General features: G+C 41.9%; 1 protein-coding gene across 7 annotated transcripts in view; it reads right to left on the reverse strand.

The window, feature by feature from the left end:
* Pfkfb1 (6-phosphofructo-2-kinase/fructose-2,6-biphosphatase 1) overlaps positions 1–17685 on the reverse strand; it is a 63423-nt gene that overhangs the window by 18114 nt on the left and 27624 nt on the right. For 6 of the 7 annotated variants that reach the window (XM_048336862.1, XM_048336863.1, XM_048336865.1 and 3 more), the window contains 8 exons: positions 14703–14828; positions 11950–12043; positions 10971–11037; positions 9343–9417; positions 8552–8608; positions 7182–7303; positions 4127–4334; positions 2452–2598 (listed from right to left, as the gene is read on the reverse strand). In XM_048336862.1, coding sequence (XP_048192819.1) covers positions 2452–2598; positions 4127–4334; positions 7182–7303; positions 8552–8608; positions 9343–9417; positions 10971–11037; positions 11950–12043; positions 14703–14828 — 896 coding nt within the window. Of the gene's footprint in view, positions 1–2451; positions 2599–4126; positions 4335–7181; positions 7304–8551; positions 8609–9342; positions 9418–10970; positions 11038–11949; positions 12060–14702; positions 14829–17685 lie in introns of those variants that run through there. The other variant, XM_048336868.1, reaches the window with a different exon arrangement.

Raw genomic sequence — 17685 nt, forward strand, 5'->3', positions numbered from 1 at the left:
CAAGGAAGAGAAGAAGCTTATGGAAAAACCTGACTCTGAACAGAAAACTGCCATGTCACCTTGTTTGATCCTTCACTCCTCATTCTTCCTTATCCCTTATAGCTAGTACACCATCAAGTCCCCGTGATGCTTCCTTGGAAACATCCTCCATATCCTTATTCTTCATTCCTTTTTGTTTGTTTGTTTTTTTATTTGTTTTGTTTTTGTTGCCAGTCCTGGGGCATGGACTCAGGGCCTGAGCACTGTCCCTAGCTTCTTTTTGTTCAATGCTAGTACTCTACCTCTTGAGCCACAGTGCCACTTCCAACTTTTTTCTATATATGTGGTGCTGAAGAATCGAACCCAGGACTTTATGTATATGGGGTGAGCACTTTACCACTAGGCCATATTCCCAGCCCCTCTTCATTCCTTTTTGAAGGTGATAAGAAATGAATATATTTTCAATAGATTGAAAGTGAGTCATCTCTAGGGAGAGAGACATAATTATTTTTACCCCAGTACATATTTTATCGAAGGGTAAGGACCTTAGAAACTTAAGTCTCCCCTTAGGTTTGGCCTATGGGATAATCACTCTCCCAAATGTAGGGGAGGTTTACTGAATTACACTTAATATCTATGCTATGCTTTACTGGCCCAAGTGAAAAAGTTAATGATGTATTGTTTCAGGACCTTTTCATTCTATCCAGTGCCACTACTCTGGTCTCATATGCCCTAATCTATAATTAGGACACAGTGATGTAGCCACCTCCCAACTGCTCTATGTGATAAGTCTAGCACACTTCCCATCTAATCTCCATATATGTCCATAGTGAGGCTTTAAAAACGTTGTTGCAGGCCAGGCACTGCTGGCCCACACCTATAACCCTAGCTATTTAGGAAGCTGAGATCTGAGGATTGTGGTTCAAAGCCATCCCAGGCAAGAAAATCCGTGAGACTCTTATCTCCAGTTAAGCACCAAAAAAAACAGAAGTGAGGCTGTAGATCAAGTGGTAGAGCACTATCCTTAAGCAAAGAAAGTGCAGGGACAGTACCCAGGCCCTGAGTTCAAGCCACAGGATAGTCACCAAAAATTGTAGTTATAGCCAGGCACTGATGGCTCATGCTTGTAATCCTAGCCTTCAGGAGGCTGTCATCTGAGAATTGTGGTTTGAAGCTCAAGCAGGATAATCCGTGAGGCTATTATCTCCAAATAACCACCAAAAAGCTGAAAGTAGAGCTGTGGCACAAGTGGTAGAACTCTAGCCTTGAGCAATAAAACTCAGGAACAGTGCACAGGCCCCAAGTTTAAGCCCTAGGACAGGCACGCACACACAAAACAATGTAGTTAAATTCAGACAACTTCTCCTTGACTTAGACAATGTCATCAGCATCCCAACAATGTCTAAACAGCATCCATATCTAGCAACATGGACTGTAAGGCTCTGTGACCCAGGCTCTTTTTCTGGCCTCATCTCCCTTTCCCTGATATGTCACTACTATTGTCCCTTCCCTTTCATTATTCTTTTAGTTTCTTGACCAGAAAAAAATTCTCTTTTCAACACTAGGCCTTCATATAACATGTTTTCTGTTTCTCTGAACTAAATTTATTGCCCCATTCCCAGTCCATTTTGTTCTGTGCCTTACCTTGAGCTTTCTCCAGAAAACTTCATTTATAATCACTCTTCCAGATTATGAGTCATTAGACTGACATGACCATGTGAATTTGCCCAGCTCAGCAAGTACAAAAGCTACAGGCAAGAACTACTACTTTGAATCTTTAACTCTCATTTGTATGGGGAGCAAAAAAAGTTTCTCTTCATTTCCCCCTACTTTAACCCTGCTATACTAAAACAAATCCTTGCTAAAACTTAAAAATATATAAAAGAAAACACCCTCCCAGATTTGGTCAGAAGCCCCCTATCTTTTTTCATCCTCCACTGTTCCATTTTTTTTTGTGCCAGTCCTGGGGCTTGAACTCAGGGCCTGGGCACTGTCCCTGAGCTTCTTTTGTTCAAGGCTAGCACTCTACCACTTGAGCCACAGTGCCACTTCCAGCCTTTTCTGTTTACATAGTGCTGAGGAATCGAACCCAGGGCTTATGCATGCTAGGTAAGCACTTTACCACTAAGCCACATTCCCAGCCCCTCCACTGTTCCTTGCATTCTTGTCTCAGTATACTTTGTTACACTTAGATGTAATATCCTTCATACTTGCTGCCTTTGGGATGAGAAAATTTATAGTCCCAACACACAGAAGTGTTCTGCACATGGATGGTTGTTGATAAATGTTTATTGATGGTATAGTACTTTACCTAGTATGTGTGAAGCCCTGGGTTCAATTCACAGTAGCAGAAAAAAGAACTGTTTATTGAGCTAATTAATTCTTCCATATGGGATAGAACAGAGACAGCTAGAGGATAAACACAGAGTGTCCTCCTTCCCACCTGCCAGGAGATTCACTCTTTCCACTCACCGCATCAATCTCATTCAGGGCCTTCCACTGTTCATATGGAACACCGAGGGCCTCTGCTGTCTGGATGGTCCTCTTCATGTGGCTGGTCCACACCTTCAGGGAACTGATGTTCTGGGACTGAATGAAGTTGGCAAGGGCATAGGCATACTAGAGTGTGAAGATACAGAGAAGAGGAAAGAGGAAAGAAGAATGAGAAAGGTAGGGAAGACATGAGAACAAGCCCAAGTCCACCATGATTGGTGGAATGGTGATGAACAAGCAGAGAACTTAAAAGCTCCACAATTACAAAAACATAAATCTTGCTGGGTGCTGATGGTTCATGCCTATAATCTAAGCTACTCAGGAGGCTGAGATCTGAGGATTGCAGTTTCAAGCCAGCTTGGGCAGGAAAGTCTGTGAGATTCTTATTTCCAATTAACCACCAAAAATCCAGAAGTGGGGCTTTGGCTCAAGTGTTAGAACATGGTCTTGAGTTCAAGAGTTCAGAAATAGCACTCAGACCCAGAGTTCAAGCCTAAGGTCTCCCCCTACTCACCCCCCCCCCCACACATACCATAATATTTTCATGTTGAATGGTAACCTCTTTGTATAAATACTTAAAGATAATAAAGATATAACTAAATAAAAAAGGCATAGTCTTTGGGAGGGGACAATTGCAGTGGTTGATCAAAGGGTTCAAATTTGGGGCTGGGAATATGGCCTAGTGGCAAGAGTGCTTGCCTCATATACATGAAGCTGAGGGTTCGATTCCCCAGCACCACATATATAGAAAACGGCCAGACGTGGCGCTGTGGCTCAAGTGGCAGAGTGCTAGCTTTGAGCAAAAAGGAAGCCAGGGACAGTGCTCAGGCCCTGAGTCCAAGGTCCAGGACTGGCAAAAAAAAAAAAAAAAGGTTCAAATTTAAAGTTTATAGTAGAAGAAATGAATTAATAAATTCTAGCATTCTAGTGTACAACAGAATGATAATACTTGAAAAGAAGGTGTTGTGCCTTTCAAATGGCTAGAAGAAATGATTTTTTTGTCAGTCCTGGGGCTTGAACTCAGGGCTTAGGCACTGTCCCTGAGCTTCTTTTGCTCAAGGCTAACACTCTACCACTTCAGCCACAGTGCCACTTCCAGCTTTTTCTGATTATGTGGTACTGAGGAATCAAGCCCAGGGCTTCATGCATGCTAGGCAAGCAATCTAAGCCACATTCCCAGCACCAAGAAATTATTTTTAATATTTTTAATATCCTCATAATAGTCGGGCTCTGGGACTCTGATGGTTCATATCTGTAATCCTAGCTACTCATAAGGCTGAGATTTGAGGACCATGGTTCAAAGCCAGCAGGGCAAGAAAGTCTATGAGACTCTTATCTTCAATTAACCACCAGAAAACAAGAAGTGGATCTGTGGCTCAAAGTGGTAGAGTGCTAGCTTTGAGCAAAAGAGATCAGGGACAGTGCCCGGGCACTAAGTTCAAGCCCCATGACTGACAAAATAATAATTCTCATAATAAATGCACAAGGTAATGGACCAATATGCAATAGCTGACCATGTGGAAGAAGAGTCACTGTTACCTGCTGTGACCCATTACTAGGTTCCCCACTACCACCTCAGGCCCCACGCAGTAGCTAACGCATCAGGGCCAGCTCAGCCAGCCCATGCGATTGTCTGTCGTGAGGCCTTCCTTACCTGCTTGCCCCGAGCTGAGAGTCCAGAGTCACCTCCGATGCGGCCTCTGAGGTTGAGTTCACTCTCGCCATGCCGGCTCAGGTAGATAGAGCGTGGGGTGACGTGGATGTTCATGAGGTAGTACACTGTGCGACTCTGAACGTGGTCCTGAACTCGATTTACCATGTAGCGTGTGCCCACGTCGAAGATCTTGATGTAGGACAGGTGGCTGGGCCAGACCCAAGCAGGAGCAAGGGCAGCTCAGGGGCTGATGGTGGGGAAGGTTGATCCCAAGAGAAAATCCCAACCATATACCCTGCTTTCAAGCACCCTCTGCAATCCAGCTCTCTTGTGTTGTCCTATCCTAGAGACTTAATTCCTGACCACACCTAGTAGCTTATTGCTTGCTACTCCCATTCCTGCATCCTCAGCTTTAACCACACCCTTTTGACTTTTACTTACCACAATGCAAGTAGTTGTTTTGTTCCCCCTTTGTGTTTATACCCTTATCATACTCAGAGAAACAGTAATACTTTGGATCCCTGGGAATGTCCCAACATGTACACGGATATCTCTGGACTTGTGCATTCCCCAGCCTTTCTCAGTCCTAATCAGGACTTCTCCTTTCTCCTGTGTTTCTCTCTCCCATTCAGCTGTGATAAGTTGTACTTTGTACTGTACAAGCAGCTATCACTTTGTGTCTGTATGTTCTCATACAGAGAGAGAAGAGATTGTCTTTTCTGTGTGAGAAAACAGGAGCAGTTTGCCTAGGATCATTTTCTCAGGAGGAGGCTTGATTTAAGTACAGAATGAGCTCCTCTCCTCAGAGCCTAGAAGAATTTATCATCTTATATGACCTTGTTTCCTAGATACTGTCTGTTCCACAGACCAGGTCCTGCATGGCTCCAGAAGAACTTCTAAATTCCTCAGTTTAGCCTGACAATTGAGGTGCTTTCACATACGGCCTGGAGTGGCTTCACCTTGAGTCCTATGCCATACTTATATAGTTTGTTTCATTCCTGCCTTCATAATTTTGCTGTTATACTTTTAAAAAACCTCTATATTCTTTGTCTCTTACTCAGATTTAACTAGTCCATTACAAACACTATTCATTGTACTTGAAATGACATCCCTTGCTTGATTACCAAAGTCAAGCTTCTGTGAATACATCTTCCAAGTGCTAGCACATGCACTCTCCTGAAGAAGTCTTTGAGTCCAGGGTCATGTAAAATCACTTGCATTCATTTAGCACCACAAGTATTGTAATAGTTCATGTCCATCCCCTACCAAGCGTAATTTAAAATATTTTTTGTTCCAGTCCTAAGGCTTGAACTCAGGGCCTGGGCACTGTCTCTGAGAGTTTTCGCTCAAGCTAGTGCTCTGCCACTTGAGCCACAGCTCAATTTCTGGCTGTTTGGTAATTAATTGGAGAAAAGTGTCTCATGGACTTTCCTGCCCAGCCTACCTTTGAACCACAATTCTCAGATCTCAGCCTCCTGAGTAGCCATGATAACAAGTATAAGTCACTGGTGCCCAGCTAAAATAAATTTTATAAGCTTTTTTTCATTTTCACTACTTTGATGCTCTCTTTAAATACTGAATATTAAAAGCTTTTAGGACAGTTTTCTTAGTTTTTGAAGGGTACCTTGTTAATACCCTAAGCACTCAGGAATCCAACTCCTCCAGGTCTTCTTTTTCCATGCTAGGCCAGGTCTCCTACTACTCTGTGTTCCTTCAGTCCACTTTGTTTACTGAGCTCTTAAAACTGTTAGTCAACTGTTCTCCTACTGTCTTCTCGGACCAACTGGACATTCTATCAGAGTAAGGACAGCTCATCCCTCTTCAAGTTCCTAGACACAGCTAAGGTTGCCCTTGATACATTGACTGTAAATATCTACTGGTGGAAAATGATGAAATCAAGTTTCCCTTTTAGATCTGTCTCATTCAGGCCTAAACTGCTTGTTAAAACCAACATAGCTCTTTCTGGATTCTAGTCTCAGGTCTTAGACTTTTCCTGGTACCATTCTTTCACTTTACACACCTCCTCCCAAGCTCTACCATTTGCTATTTGCCTACATGGTGCTTTGAGTATATCACAAAATGCCACTCCAGAAAACAGATTATCCTATTCAGCATACACAATCCCACTCTAGCACACATCTGAGATAAACAAGTATACTCTTGGTCATGGAGTTTGTACAGTAAGCAATCTGCAAAATCAGAAATAAAGTCCAGGGCTGGGAATGTGGCTTAGAAATAGAGTTCTTGCCTAGCATGCATGAAGCCCTAGGTTCAGTTCCACAGCACCACATAAACAGAAAAGGCCGGAAGTGGCACTGTGGCTCAAGAGGTACAGTGCTAGCCTTGAGCAAAAAGAAGCCACGGACAGTGCTCAGGCCCTGAGTCCATGCCCCAGGACTGGCAAAAAAGGAGAAAGGAAGGAAGGAAAGGAAGGAAATAAGGAAGCCATACTCCTTGCATTGAGTATATAAGCACCATGTGATAGTTCTTTTATGATATAGGGATATGAGAGGAGTAACCAGGCTGGAAGGTTGGAGATTCAAGTTTCAGTATACACTCTGCTGATGACTCATCATGTGGCAAGCCTCTGACCTGATCTAGGTTTCAGGTGCTCTAATTGAAGAGTAGAGAAGTGACAGTAACCATTTTCTTAGTACTTCAGTTGTGTAAAGCTGAAAGAATGCCATTTAAACTTCCTAGGATGGAATTGACCTTTTAAGGCCTCTTGATACTTCACTCTAGGGTCTCAAAGGATGTGGATGACCAGGGCCTCTTATTACACTCTATTTTGAAAGATATTGAAGTTCTGGAAACATTTCACATGTAAACTCACTTCTGTCTTGAACTTCTAGCTATCCCAGTCAATCTTGTGAATACCTCATACATCATGGAAAATTAGAGCTGAGTGTCTCATGAAGATAGATCATTAAGTTTCAGTCCTGATGCTGTAGACAAAGAAGCCGAGGCCACAGAGGGAGGATATTTACCCAGGTTCTATAGGATACGAAACCTGGGTTAATAATCCAGGCCTAGACTGTGGAGTACCGATTCTTACCTGTCCAATTCATCATCCAGGGGTTGGTAGTTGACTTCATAGCACTCAATTCTTTTTATAAAGTCTTCCAAAACATTTTCTTGGTCACAGTCTATGTAATCAGGGCTGCCAAGTTTCACTTGCTGAGAGAAAGAAGAAAGATACAGAATCAAGGGAGAAAGTGGGAGACAAGAGACTCTGGCAGCGTTGAAGATACATTTCATCGCAGGTATGAAAAAGAAAATGTAGAGAAAAATCTGAGCTTCCAATTATCTGATGACCTTTCAGGTCTCTTCTGTTCCTGGGCTCTGTATTTTGATGAAGTAGGTGTAAGGTTCACTAGAAAGGAAACATGCCACATGGTTCAGGCAGAGGAGTTTATTGGGGGAAAAGCAATTTACCAGCCAATACAAGATGGAGGTGTGGGGAGACAGAGGGGAAGAAAGAAGAGAAAAAGAGAAAAGAGCAAGAGAGAGTAAGAGAGAAAAGGAAAGAGAGCAGGGACTGTGTTGAGCTGGATTACATAGGCAAAGGTGGGAGATATGGCCAGGTGGATTGGATGTGACCTCAGAGAAGGAAGAGATAACTGCCTCCAGGTGTGCCAGTTACTGAGGTAACTCAGGTACTGGGCACAGACTTAAACAGGTTGGTGGGGGGGTGCATCTCCATGGAGTCCTCCCAGGGGTGGACTTTACATTAGGGAACAATGAAAGTTGGTAAATGATCTATTACTAGATAACATGGTTAGACTATAAGAACAGTAACAGTAATGTAAAATGTGGGGCAGAATGAAAAAATAGGCTTTTGAGAAAGACATCCATTCCTGAGATATAGTCCTCCTTTTATGCTGCAGCATCAGTCTTTGACAATCCACCTTACCTCTTGGAATCTCAGTTTCCTCTCTCCGACATGAAAATGACCCCTGATACTCAGGTTTGTTGTGGATAAAAACAAGAGCCAGGCACAAGTGGCTCATGCTGTAATCCTAGCTACTAAGGAAACTAAGATCTAAGAATCTCAGTTCAAGGCCAGCACAAGCAGGAAAGTCCATGAGATTCATCTCCAATTAACCACCAAAAAGCCAGAAGTGGAGCTGTGGCTCAAGTGGTTAGAGCACCAGCCATGAGGAAAATGCTCAAGGACTGGGCCAAGGTCCTGAGTTCAAGCCCCAGGACTGCCATGCACAAAAAAAGGAAATCAAGCTTGGTGCTTGGTGAATACTAATGGCTCTATCTAATTTCAAAGGATCATTATGGACCAGTGTGATTAGAGGATACTTTCTACACCAAGTGGGAGATGTTCAAGTAGAAATATTTCATGTAGTAGAGATCTTTTTAGACATGATGCAAACCTAAGGCAGAGGAAGGAGGAAAGGTAACTGGTGTTTTTACCTTGATGTTTTCTGCAATGATGTCCGGGTCATTACAAATTGACTCAATGAAGAAGACCTAAAAGAGAAACAGACGAGAGATTTCCAGTGGAGAATTATATTTGGTAGGATCTACATATAACTTCCCCTTTTGCAGTGGCTCTAAGACAACCCCAGGGGCATCTCTGACAACATAATGCCTCATACAATGATGCCTGCAAGTTTTATAAGCCTGTCTGGCTTAAAGTTGAATGGCCTCAGATTTTTTGTGTGTTTTATTAGGTTCTGGTTCTTACATATGTTTTCATAGTGGTTCTTTCTGCCTCTTCCTCAATACCACACTCCTACTCCAATGCCAGTGTGTCAACAATCATCTTCCACCACTCAAAGTGGCACTTCTTATCTGATGCTTTGTTGCTTCTGACTATATTGTGGAGTACTAGGCAATCAAATTAAGATTTTGAACCTATGGAGAACAATTTGACTCTTCTGGGTATCCTAGTTTGTACTTTTTTTGTGCCAGTAATAGGGCTAGAATACATGGCCTTGCTCTCTCGCCTTTTTGGGTTTTTTTTTGCTCAATGATGGTGCTCTACCATTTGAGTCACACATCTATTTCCTGCTTTATGCAGGTTAATTGGAGATAAGAGTGTTGGAGTTTTCTGCCTGCCTTAAACTGCAGTCCTTAGATCTCAGCCTACCGAGTAGCTAGGATTACTAGTATGAACCATTGGCACCTGACCCTAGTTTGTACTTCTTTGAGGTTTGTGCTGAGGAAGTAGGCTGTAAGCAAGAATGGGAGTGATACTGTACCTTATAACCATGTTCTTTAGCAAACTGCAGAATTAGTGACCGTCGTTCTCTGGTAGTGTTGGTAGCATCGAAAACCTAGAGACAGATAAAAGATGACTTACTCTGAATGTAATGTTGACAGAATACCACTGTGTCTTCCTTGTGCTAAGGGTAAGGCTTCCAGAAGAGCACAGAATTTGAAAAGTGTTTTGAAGGAAAGGCTTAGAATTGGCTCATGTCAATTTTCAAAGCACTGTGAGCCTTTGTTATCTACTCAGAAATATACTAGACTCTGTGAATATAATAAGGACTTTGTGGTAACTGGAAGCTAGAGGCTTATGCCTGTAATCCTAGCTACCAAGAGGCTGAGATCTGAGGATCAGTCTTCAAATCTAGCCCAGGCAGATAAGTCCAAGAGACTCTTATCTCTAACTACCAAAAAGTTGGAAATGGGAGTGTGGCTCAAGTGGTATAGTGCTAGCCTTGAGCACAAAAGACCAGGGACAGCTCCCAAGCCCTGATTCCAAGTTTCAGGATGGCCACAAAAAAATGTAGGATTTTATTAGGGTTATTTCACGTGAAATAATTGAGGTCTAGAAGCACTTGCATTGACTAAAGTCATCAAGAGTTTCTGACAGGGGCTGGGGATATAGCCTAGTGGCAAGAGTGCCTGCCTCGGATACACGAGGCCCTAGGTTCGATTCCCCAGCACCACATATACAGAAAATGGCCAGAAGCGGCGCTGTGGCTCAAGTGGCAGAGTGCTAGCCTTGAGCGGGAAGAAGCCAGGGACAGTGCTCAGGCCCTGAGTCCAAGGCCCAGGACTGGCCAAAAAAAAAAAAAAAAAAAAGAGTTTCTGACAAATCCTCTGAAAACTGATCCTCCTAGGTGAGATATCTTCTTTCCTTATCACCTTAGAAATCTTTAAGAACAGGAAACACAGCAGGCCTGAGCCTGTCCCTGAGCTTCTTTTGCTCAAGGCTAGTGCTCTACCACTTGAGCCACAGCGCCACTTCCAGCTTTTCTGAGTAGTTTATTGGAGATTTATAGTCTCGTGGACTTTCTTGCCTGGGTTGGCTTCAAACTGCCATTCTTAGCTCTCAGTCTCCTGAGTAGCTAGGATTCTAGGTGTGAGCTACCTGTGCCTACCTGTACCTGGCATAAAGGTACTTTTTTTCTTTTTTTTTTCCTGTCATGGAAGTTGAACTCAGGGCCTGAATATTGTCCCTATAGGCTCTTTTGCACAAGGCTAGTGCTCTACAACTTTGAGCCACAGATCCACTTCCCAATTCTAAACAACTTAGTTGGGACCATTTGCATATGTGAAGATCTATCCTGTTTAGAATTTGCAAATTTTATCCTAAGAATCTATGAAATTAAAGTACCTGGGTGTTTAGACAAATCTCTAGAACTCAAATTTATTTGTAGTGCAATCTTAAACTCCAGCATAATCCTGCTGAAAATTTGAGCCATGTATTCTGGACTCTAAAATGGGGAATAATAATAATTTCACTCACAAGAATAACATGAAATTTTTCATGTAAGTAAAGTACTTAGAATAATGTATGACATAAAAGGAAATGCTCAGTACTTGTTTGGATTTTCTATGATGAAAGATATCCAAGGGAAAAAAATGAAAATTTCTTTACCGCAACGTGACCTTCCTCATGGCTGAGGTAATTATGGACATCCTTCAGAGCTGCTATGGCACACTGCCTGAAAAAGACAGAGAAGCACACAACCCTACTCCCAAGATATGTTCCTCTCTCTTTTTTCACATGATATTCTGTAATACCGCTCATAGTCTTACATAAAATGATGTACTCACTGTCTTATATATGAAACTGTAACCCCTCTGTACATTACTTTGACAATAACTAAATTTTAAAAAATGATTCACCTGCTGAACACCTATCCAGAGTTTCCTCTATACTAGGCACTATGACAAGCATAGAGGGGTCAGTAGTGATGGGTTGTGTATACAGCTTAAGGGCAGGCATAAAGTGACATAGCCAGAAAAAGCTGAGTGATAACAGTAGTCCTAATTTTAAGGGATCCCACTCTTGAGCTAGTGGAGCTCAAGCTGAACTGGCTTATCAACTCAGCTAGGGCCTATACATGTAGTGTCTGAAGTTCAAGACATTCCTGTTATATGATATCTAATATTGTATCCGTAGTCATAACAGTGGTAGTATACATATACTTTCAACAAAAACCTCTCTAGTGACTGCTCACTACTAGCTTCTATTATAAGTGCATGGGTTAACAAAGGAGATGGAGTGCTGTCCTGGAAGTACTTTGAGTCACATAGGGAAAAGAGACTTTGAGGTTGAGGTAATGAGACTGGAGAGTCAAGAGTAGGCCATGCTATTGAGATTCTCAAATGCTAGCTAGGCTAAGACTTTTCTATCCCCTCCTATCATAATCAAGAGCCTATAAAAGGTTCTTGATGGTTATGATCAGAACAGGCTTTTAGTATGACAACAGAAAAGCTCTCCTAACTACCTTTGAGAATTAAGAGGGTCTCATCCCCAGCCCAGATTATTCTCCCCCCCCCCCCCATATCTGAACAAGGGCTTCCCCTCAGCCAGGGGACAGAACAGGTCCCTAAAAATGTTGTGTACTTACTTCCTGATAAGTAGGGCCTCCATGTTGTCTGGGAGAAAGAATTCGTAGTTCCTGTAGCTCACTGCCTCTCGTCGATATTGGCCTAAATTAAACACTGAAAGCAGGGAGCCCTAGTGAAGATGTTGGGAAGAACCCAGAAGATATCCTCACTGGGAGAGATCTCAGTGTAGAAGAAGGGGTAATTTATAACTATAAAATATGCTTATTTAGAAAACTTCAAACTATGACTGCCAGCTCCTTATTTCTTCACATAGCCCTGCAAGGGAGGAGTCACCCTTCCCTCTTCACAAATGAGGAAAGCAAAGTTCAAAGATAGGAAATAAACAGTAAATAAGTGGGGATTGGGGATTCAAACCTAGGCCTATTTAGCTTCAAATGATTCCATTTTTTTCATGAACTTTAACCCTTTAAATGTCTTACGTCACTAGAAAGATGAAGAAACAGAGATCCAGGGAATAAAATCAATCCCCAAAAGTCGAACAGTAAATGAGCTGATCACAGATACAGACTAGGCCTCCTGCAGTTTCAGTTTTCTGAATCATGAGAATCTAAGTTTAAAACTCTAATAGTTTCACACTTGCAATGGTGAAAAACTAGCAAGATGAGAAGGAAAGGAGAAAGAAGATAGGCAGGAAGAAAAGGATGAGAAATAATATTTCATTAATTCATTCAACAAATACTTTTTGATAAATATTCTATGAAGTGGCATACACTGGAACACAGAGAAATACCAGATCATTGTAATGGGGCCATCAAGAAGCCACAGCCTAGCAGGAAGGATGGTAAGGAACCACACAGTTTGGTGAATGCTCTGACAGATACAAAATGGAGGCATGCAAAAGAGTAAAGAGGAAGGACAAACTTCATTTGGGGTGATCCGAAATGGTTTCCTAGAGAAAGCAATGTTTTGACCAGTTTTTTGGAGAACATGGGTATGAGGCTGAAGGTGGGGAACAAGAACATTCCAAGAAGAACAGCTTGAGCAAAGACAAAGAATGGTTTGGAGATGGTGGGTCCACCACTGTGGCAGTGGCTTAAGAGCCTGGAAGGAGTCTGTTTTGGAGGGCCTTCAAGGACAGGCTGAGAAGCTTGGGAGTAAACCTGCAAGCTAAGGGAACTCTTGGAGGCTGTAGATGAGTCCATATTGGGATTTGAAGTTTGATTCTATAGGCTCTGTGAGTACTGAGTTCAGTAGAACAGACAAGAGAAAGGAGGATCAGGGAAGCAATCTAAATGACAATTGAATCACATTCCCCCACTAAGCAGAGGCTCCTTAGAGCTTGCATCCCTCCTTAGAAGTAGGTCCCTCTTCCCTTTCCTTCTGCAAATGTCCCCCTCCTGTCATAGGATCCAGCTCAAGTTTGAAACTGCCCTCTGATTAGCAGTCCCTCTGTGAGCCTTCTCAATGTTCTGTGATGATTCCTAGGTGGTGCACAAGTTGATAATTCATCAACGAGAGAGCAAGAGTATTATCCATTTGTCATAATTAATACCTAGCGTTAGTTTTTAGCATGTGGAAAACTATTGGGAAAACTCTTCACTGGTGAGCTAGTAAAGAGAAAGGAGGTGAAGGGCAAGGAAAAAGTGGGCAAAATAAGAGATTTAGGGGCTGCAGTGTAGCTCAGCAGCAGAGTTCACGGTCACCATGCAGGAAGCCCTGAGTTTAATCCTCAGCACAGAGAGAGGGAGTAGGAAAAGAAATGTATATAAAGAGAGAAACACATACTAGAGAGAGAAATAGAGGGAGGAGGGAGACAAGTGGATGGGAGGAGAGGGGAGAGAGAGAGACAGGGAGGGAGAGAACTCTGAGAGAGATGAATAGGGGAAAGGGGTAGACAGAATGTTGAGAAGTATGAAGAGACAGGAGAGGAGACCTGAGGAAAACAGAGGACAAACAACAATGGATCCCTTTCTCCATCCATCAGTAGAGCTAGGAATTAGACCTTGCACAATGAATGTCAGGCTTGAGAACAAACATATTCTGATTCTGTCACTTACACACAAGTCCTTACATAAGGTCCTTCACCTTTTTGGCCATTATTTCAACTATGAAATGGTGAAGAAATGATAATACCAAAAAATGGCAGTAGTGTGGAAGTGACAGCAATGATTATAAAAATGATCATCCTACTATCCAAAACAATCATACAATCATCCTATTACCCAAAGGATTATTTTGAGGTCAGAATTCTTCAAAGAAGTCTAACTTGTCCTTCCTCCCCATCTCTCTCTCTCTCTCTCTCTCTCTCTCTCTCTCTCTCTCTCTCTCTCTCTCTCTCTCTCTCTCTCTCTCTCTCTCTCTCTGTGCAGATACTGGGACTTGAACTGAGAGCCTCATTCTCTTTCTTGTTTGTTCACTCAAGGCTAGCACTGTACCATTTGAGACACTTCCAGCTTTTGCTGGTTAGAGATAAGAGTTTGATAGCTGTTCCTGCCTTGACTGGCTTTGAATTGCAGTCCTCATATCCCAACCTCCTAAGTAGCTAGGATTACAGTGTGATCCATTAGTTCTCAGCAGACATTTAGTGTTAAAACTCATTTTCCTTTGCTTGCCTCCCAGCATGGGGTTGGGCACACACACTCAGGAATGTGGTGCCAGTGGTTATAGTAGAAGTAGTAAGAGTGGCAGGAGTAGTTTCAACCTTGTTAATAATCATGATGAAGATTTTGATACTGAGGTCTTTGGCCTGTTACTCAGTTTTTAGCAAGTTTCATGGACTGGGACTGTAGAACAAAAAATGTCAGCAGTATACCTTTAGTTGGTGTTCCTATCCAGTTTAGGTATCGCGTGAGCTTTGTGGAGATGTACGTCTTGCCTCGAGCTGGTAAACCCACCATGATCACCATCGTGGGGGAATTGGTAAACTGGGGTACGGTTGCTGGAAAATAAGAACAGAGCCTCAAAACTTTATCCTCAGATTTATATAATCTTTTAGCATCAGCTCAGAGATAGTAGCTTGAAAGAACATTTCTTCCTCCCATTAACAAGAAGACAAAGCTGAAAAATCTGCACACTGACTTTACTTGGACTTGTCAGAAAATTGAGGTTGCAGTGAAAGTAGGTAACCTAAAACCTATTGAAAAAGACTTCTTTGAGAGGACCCACACGTTTGCTTACTTGATACAGATAGATAGTGCTGGGAAACATATAAACTCATCAATAAGAGTTAGCTTAAAATTATTGTTTTTGTAGTACTAAGATTTGAACTCATGGCATCATAATTGACAAGCACGTATTCTACTTGAACCATGTCACCAGCCCTTCTTCCTTCAGATATTTTTACATAGTCTTGTGTTTTTGCCTTGTCCAGCCTCAGACCTTGATCCTCTTACCTATACCTTTTACATAGCTGAGATTATAGGTATATACCATGCCTTTTTTGTTTCTTCAGATGAGGTCTTGCAATATTTTTTGCTTGTCCTGATCTTCAATTGTGATCCTCCACATTGCTACCTCCCAAATAGCTGAGATTAGATACATAAACCAGCCTAAAACCTATTAAGGAATTTAAAGGCGAGATGTAGGCCACTGAAAATGTGAAATTCCTCAGGGCTGCACATCTTGTTGCAATTCTCATCCAGGAATTCTACCAGGTGCTTACAATGATAGTTGAGAAAAATACCAGGAAGGATATCCTCCAGGGAGACAGAACAATATCCACTGCTAGGATTCTGGTAAGACCATTTTCTCTGTATTTCCTGTGAGAAAACTCTTTCTCTATATTCCCTATGGTATTCAGAGAACAGTAACAAAAACTGTAGAGTGACAGTATGGTGGAAACTCACTGCAGCTGGTAGTGGAATGGCCACCACCATTGGAATTCAATCCTGACCCATCTACCTTCTCTCTTTTGATAGAAATCCTCAATCTGTACAGGAGAAGACCACAAATGCTGTGAGCATGGGTTGAAAATTACTACCTCTGTGAAGAAAAATGGGAAAGAAGTTCCAATCCAAGAAGGGCATGGATATGTGCTAGGCCCACCATTTTGTTTAAGGGTAGGAATACTTGTTATTTCATGTTTTTTTGTTTGTTGTCTAAGAACAGGACTCAAATTCAGTATCTGATGCTTTCACTCCTTGGTTGACACTGCCATGTGAGCCATGCCTCCAACCCTAAAGGCAGGATCACTTGTGAGTGTTCCACCTCCAACACTCATTGAAAGCTTGCCTGTGATTGAGACTTATCAGAATAACACAGAATGTCCTAGTCGTCTGTTCCCCACTGGCAGGCTTAAAAGCATCATTATAACTATTAGTGAACTACATCTAAAAGAGATACAAGAAACAGATTGTCTCCATGGAGCAGTACAAAGGGAAGAATGAAGGCCAGACCAAAAAAAAAGTCTGAAGAGACAAAGCAATGATCAGGACCAGACTCAGTTATGACATAGGCATGGGAATTGTTAGATAGAAAATTTAAATTACCTATGACAAATGGTTTAAAGCTCTATTGGAAAAGGTAATCATGAAAGCTCATATAAGTTACTTTCAGCAGAGTGATCAAAAGTGTAATAAATAAAAATGCAAGAGGAAAAAGCATGAGAAAATTGTGTGTGTGTGTGTGTGTGTGTTTGTATGTATGTGTGTGTATGTATGTTAAAAGAAGATAGTATAAAACATCCATCAACTACAGGTCAAAATCCATGGATGATATGGAAGGAAGAATGGGGCAGAATAAATATTAGTACTGCTGTCAAACCATAGATCTAAGAAACTCAGAGAATACTAAGAACAGTATGATATGTCAAGAACCATGCCCAGACATATAAAATTCAAATTTCAGACAATCAGGACAAAATAAAATCCTGTAGGCAGTCAGGAAGGAGAGAGTAGGAGGAGAACACCTTACCTATAGAGAAACAAAGAGAATTATACTATTTTTCTATTAGAAACTATATAAGCAAAAAGACAGTGAAATGAAATGTTTAATGTTGAAAGGGAAGAAAAACCTAACCCAGAATTCTAAATTCAGCAAAAGTGTCCTTCAGAAATGAAGGGAAAATAGCTGGATGCTGGTGGCTCATGGCCTATAATTTTAGCTATTTGGGAGGTTGAGAGAGGGAAGATCATAGTTCAAGGTTATCCCAAGCAGAAAAACTCATAGGCCTCTTCTTATTTTTTTGTGCCAGCCTGGGGGCTTAAACTCAGGGCCTGGACACAGTCCCTGGGTTTTTGTTCAAATTTAATTCTCTATCACTAAATCAACAACTCCACTTTCAGCTTTTTTGGTGGTTAATTTGAGATGAGAGTCTCATATAGTTTCCTGCCTGAGCTGGCTTGAAACTACAATCCTCAGATCTCAGCATTCTCAGTAGCTAGAATTACAGGTGTGAGCCATTGGTGTATGGCATGAGGCCTCTTCTTAGTCTGTAACGGGGTGCAGCTGCATGTACCTGTCATTGAACCTACATTGGAGGATAAGATTGGTATTATTGCAGATCTAGGCCAGCCCAGGCAGAAAAAAATCTTCAAGACTCCATCTAAAGAAAACAATCTGGATCAGGTGGCACACATAATCATCTGTCATCCCAGCAACTCCAGGAAGCTTAAAATAAGTGCAGTATGGTCCTGGAGCCTGTCCAGGCTGGAAGCAAGACTTTGCCTTAAATATAACCAGCAAAAACAAATCTGGAGGGATAACTCAGAGGGAAAGAACCTTTCAAGCAGGCATGATGCCGTGAGTTGAAACTTCAATGTTGCCAAAAACACAAAGGAAAAGTAAAGGCTTGTCAG

This window comes from Perognathus longimembris, chromosome 28 (genome assembly GCF_023159225.1).
Source record: "Perognathus longimembris pacificus isolate PPM17 chromosome 28, ASM2315922v1, whole genome shotgun sequence".
NCBI classification, from domain to species: domain Eukaryota; kingdom Metazoa; phylum Chordata; class Mammalia; order Rodentia; family Heteromyidae; genus Perognathus; species Perognathus longimembris.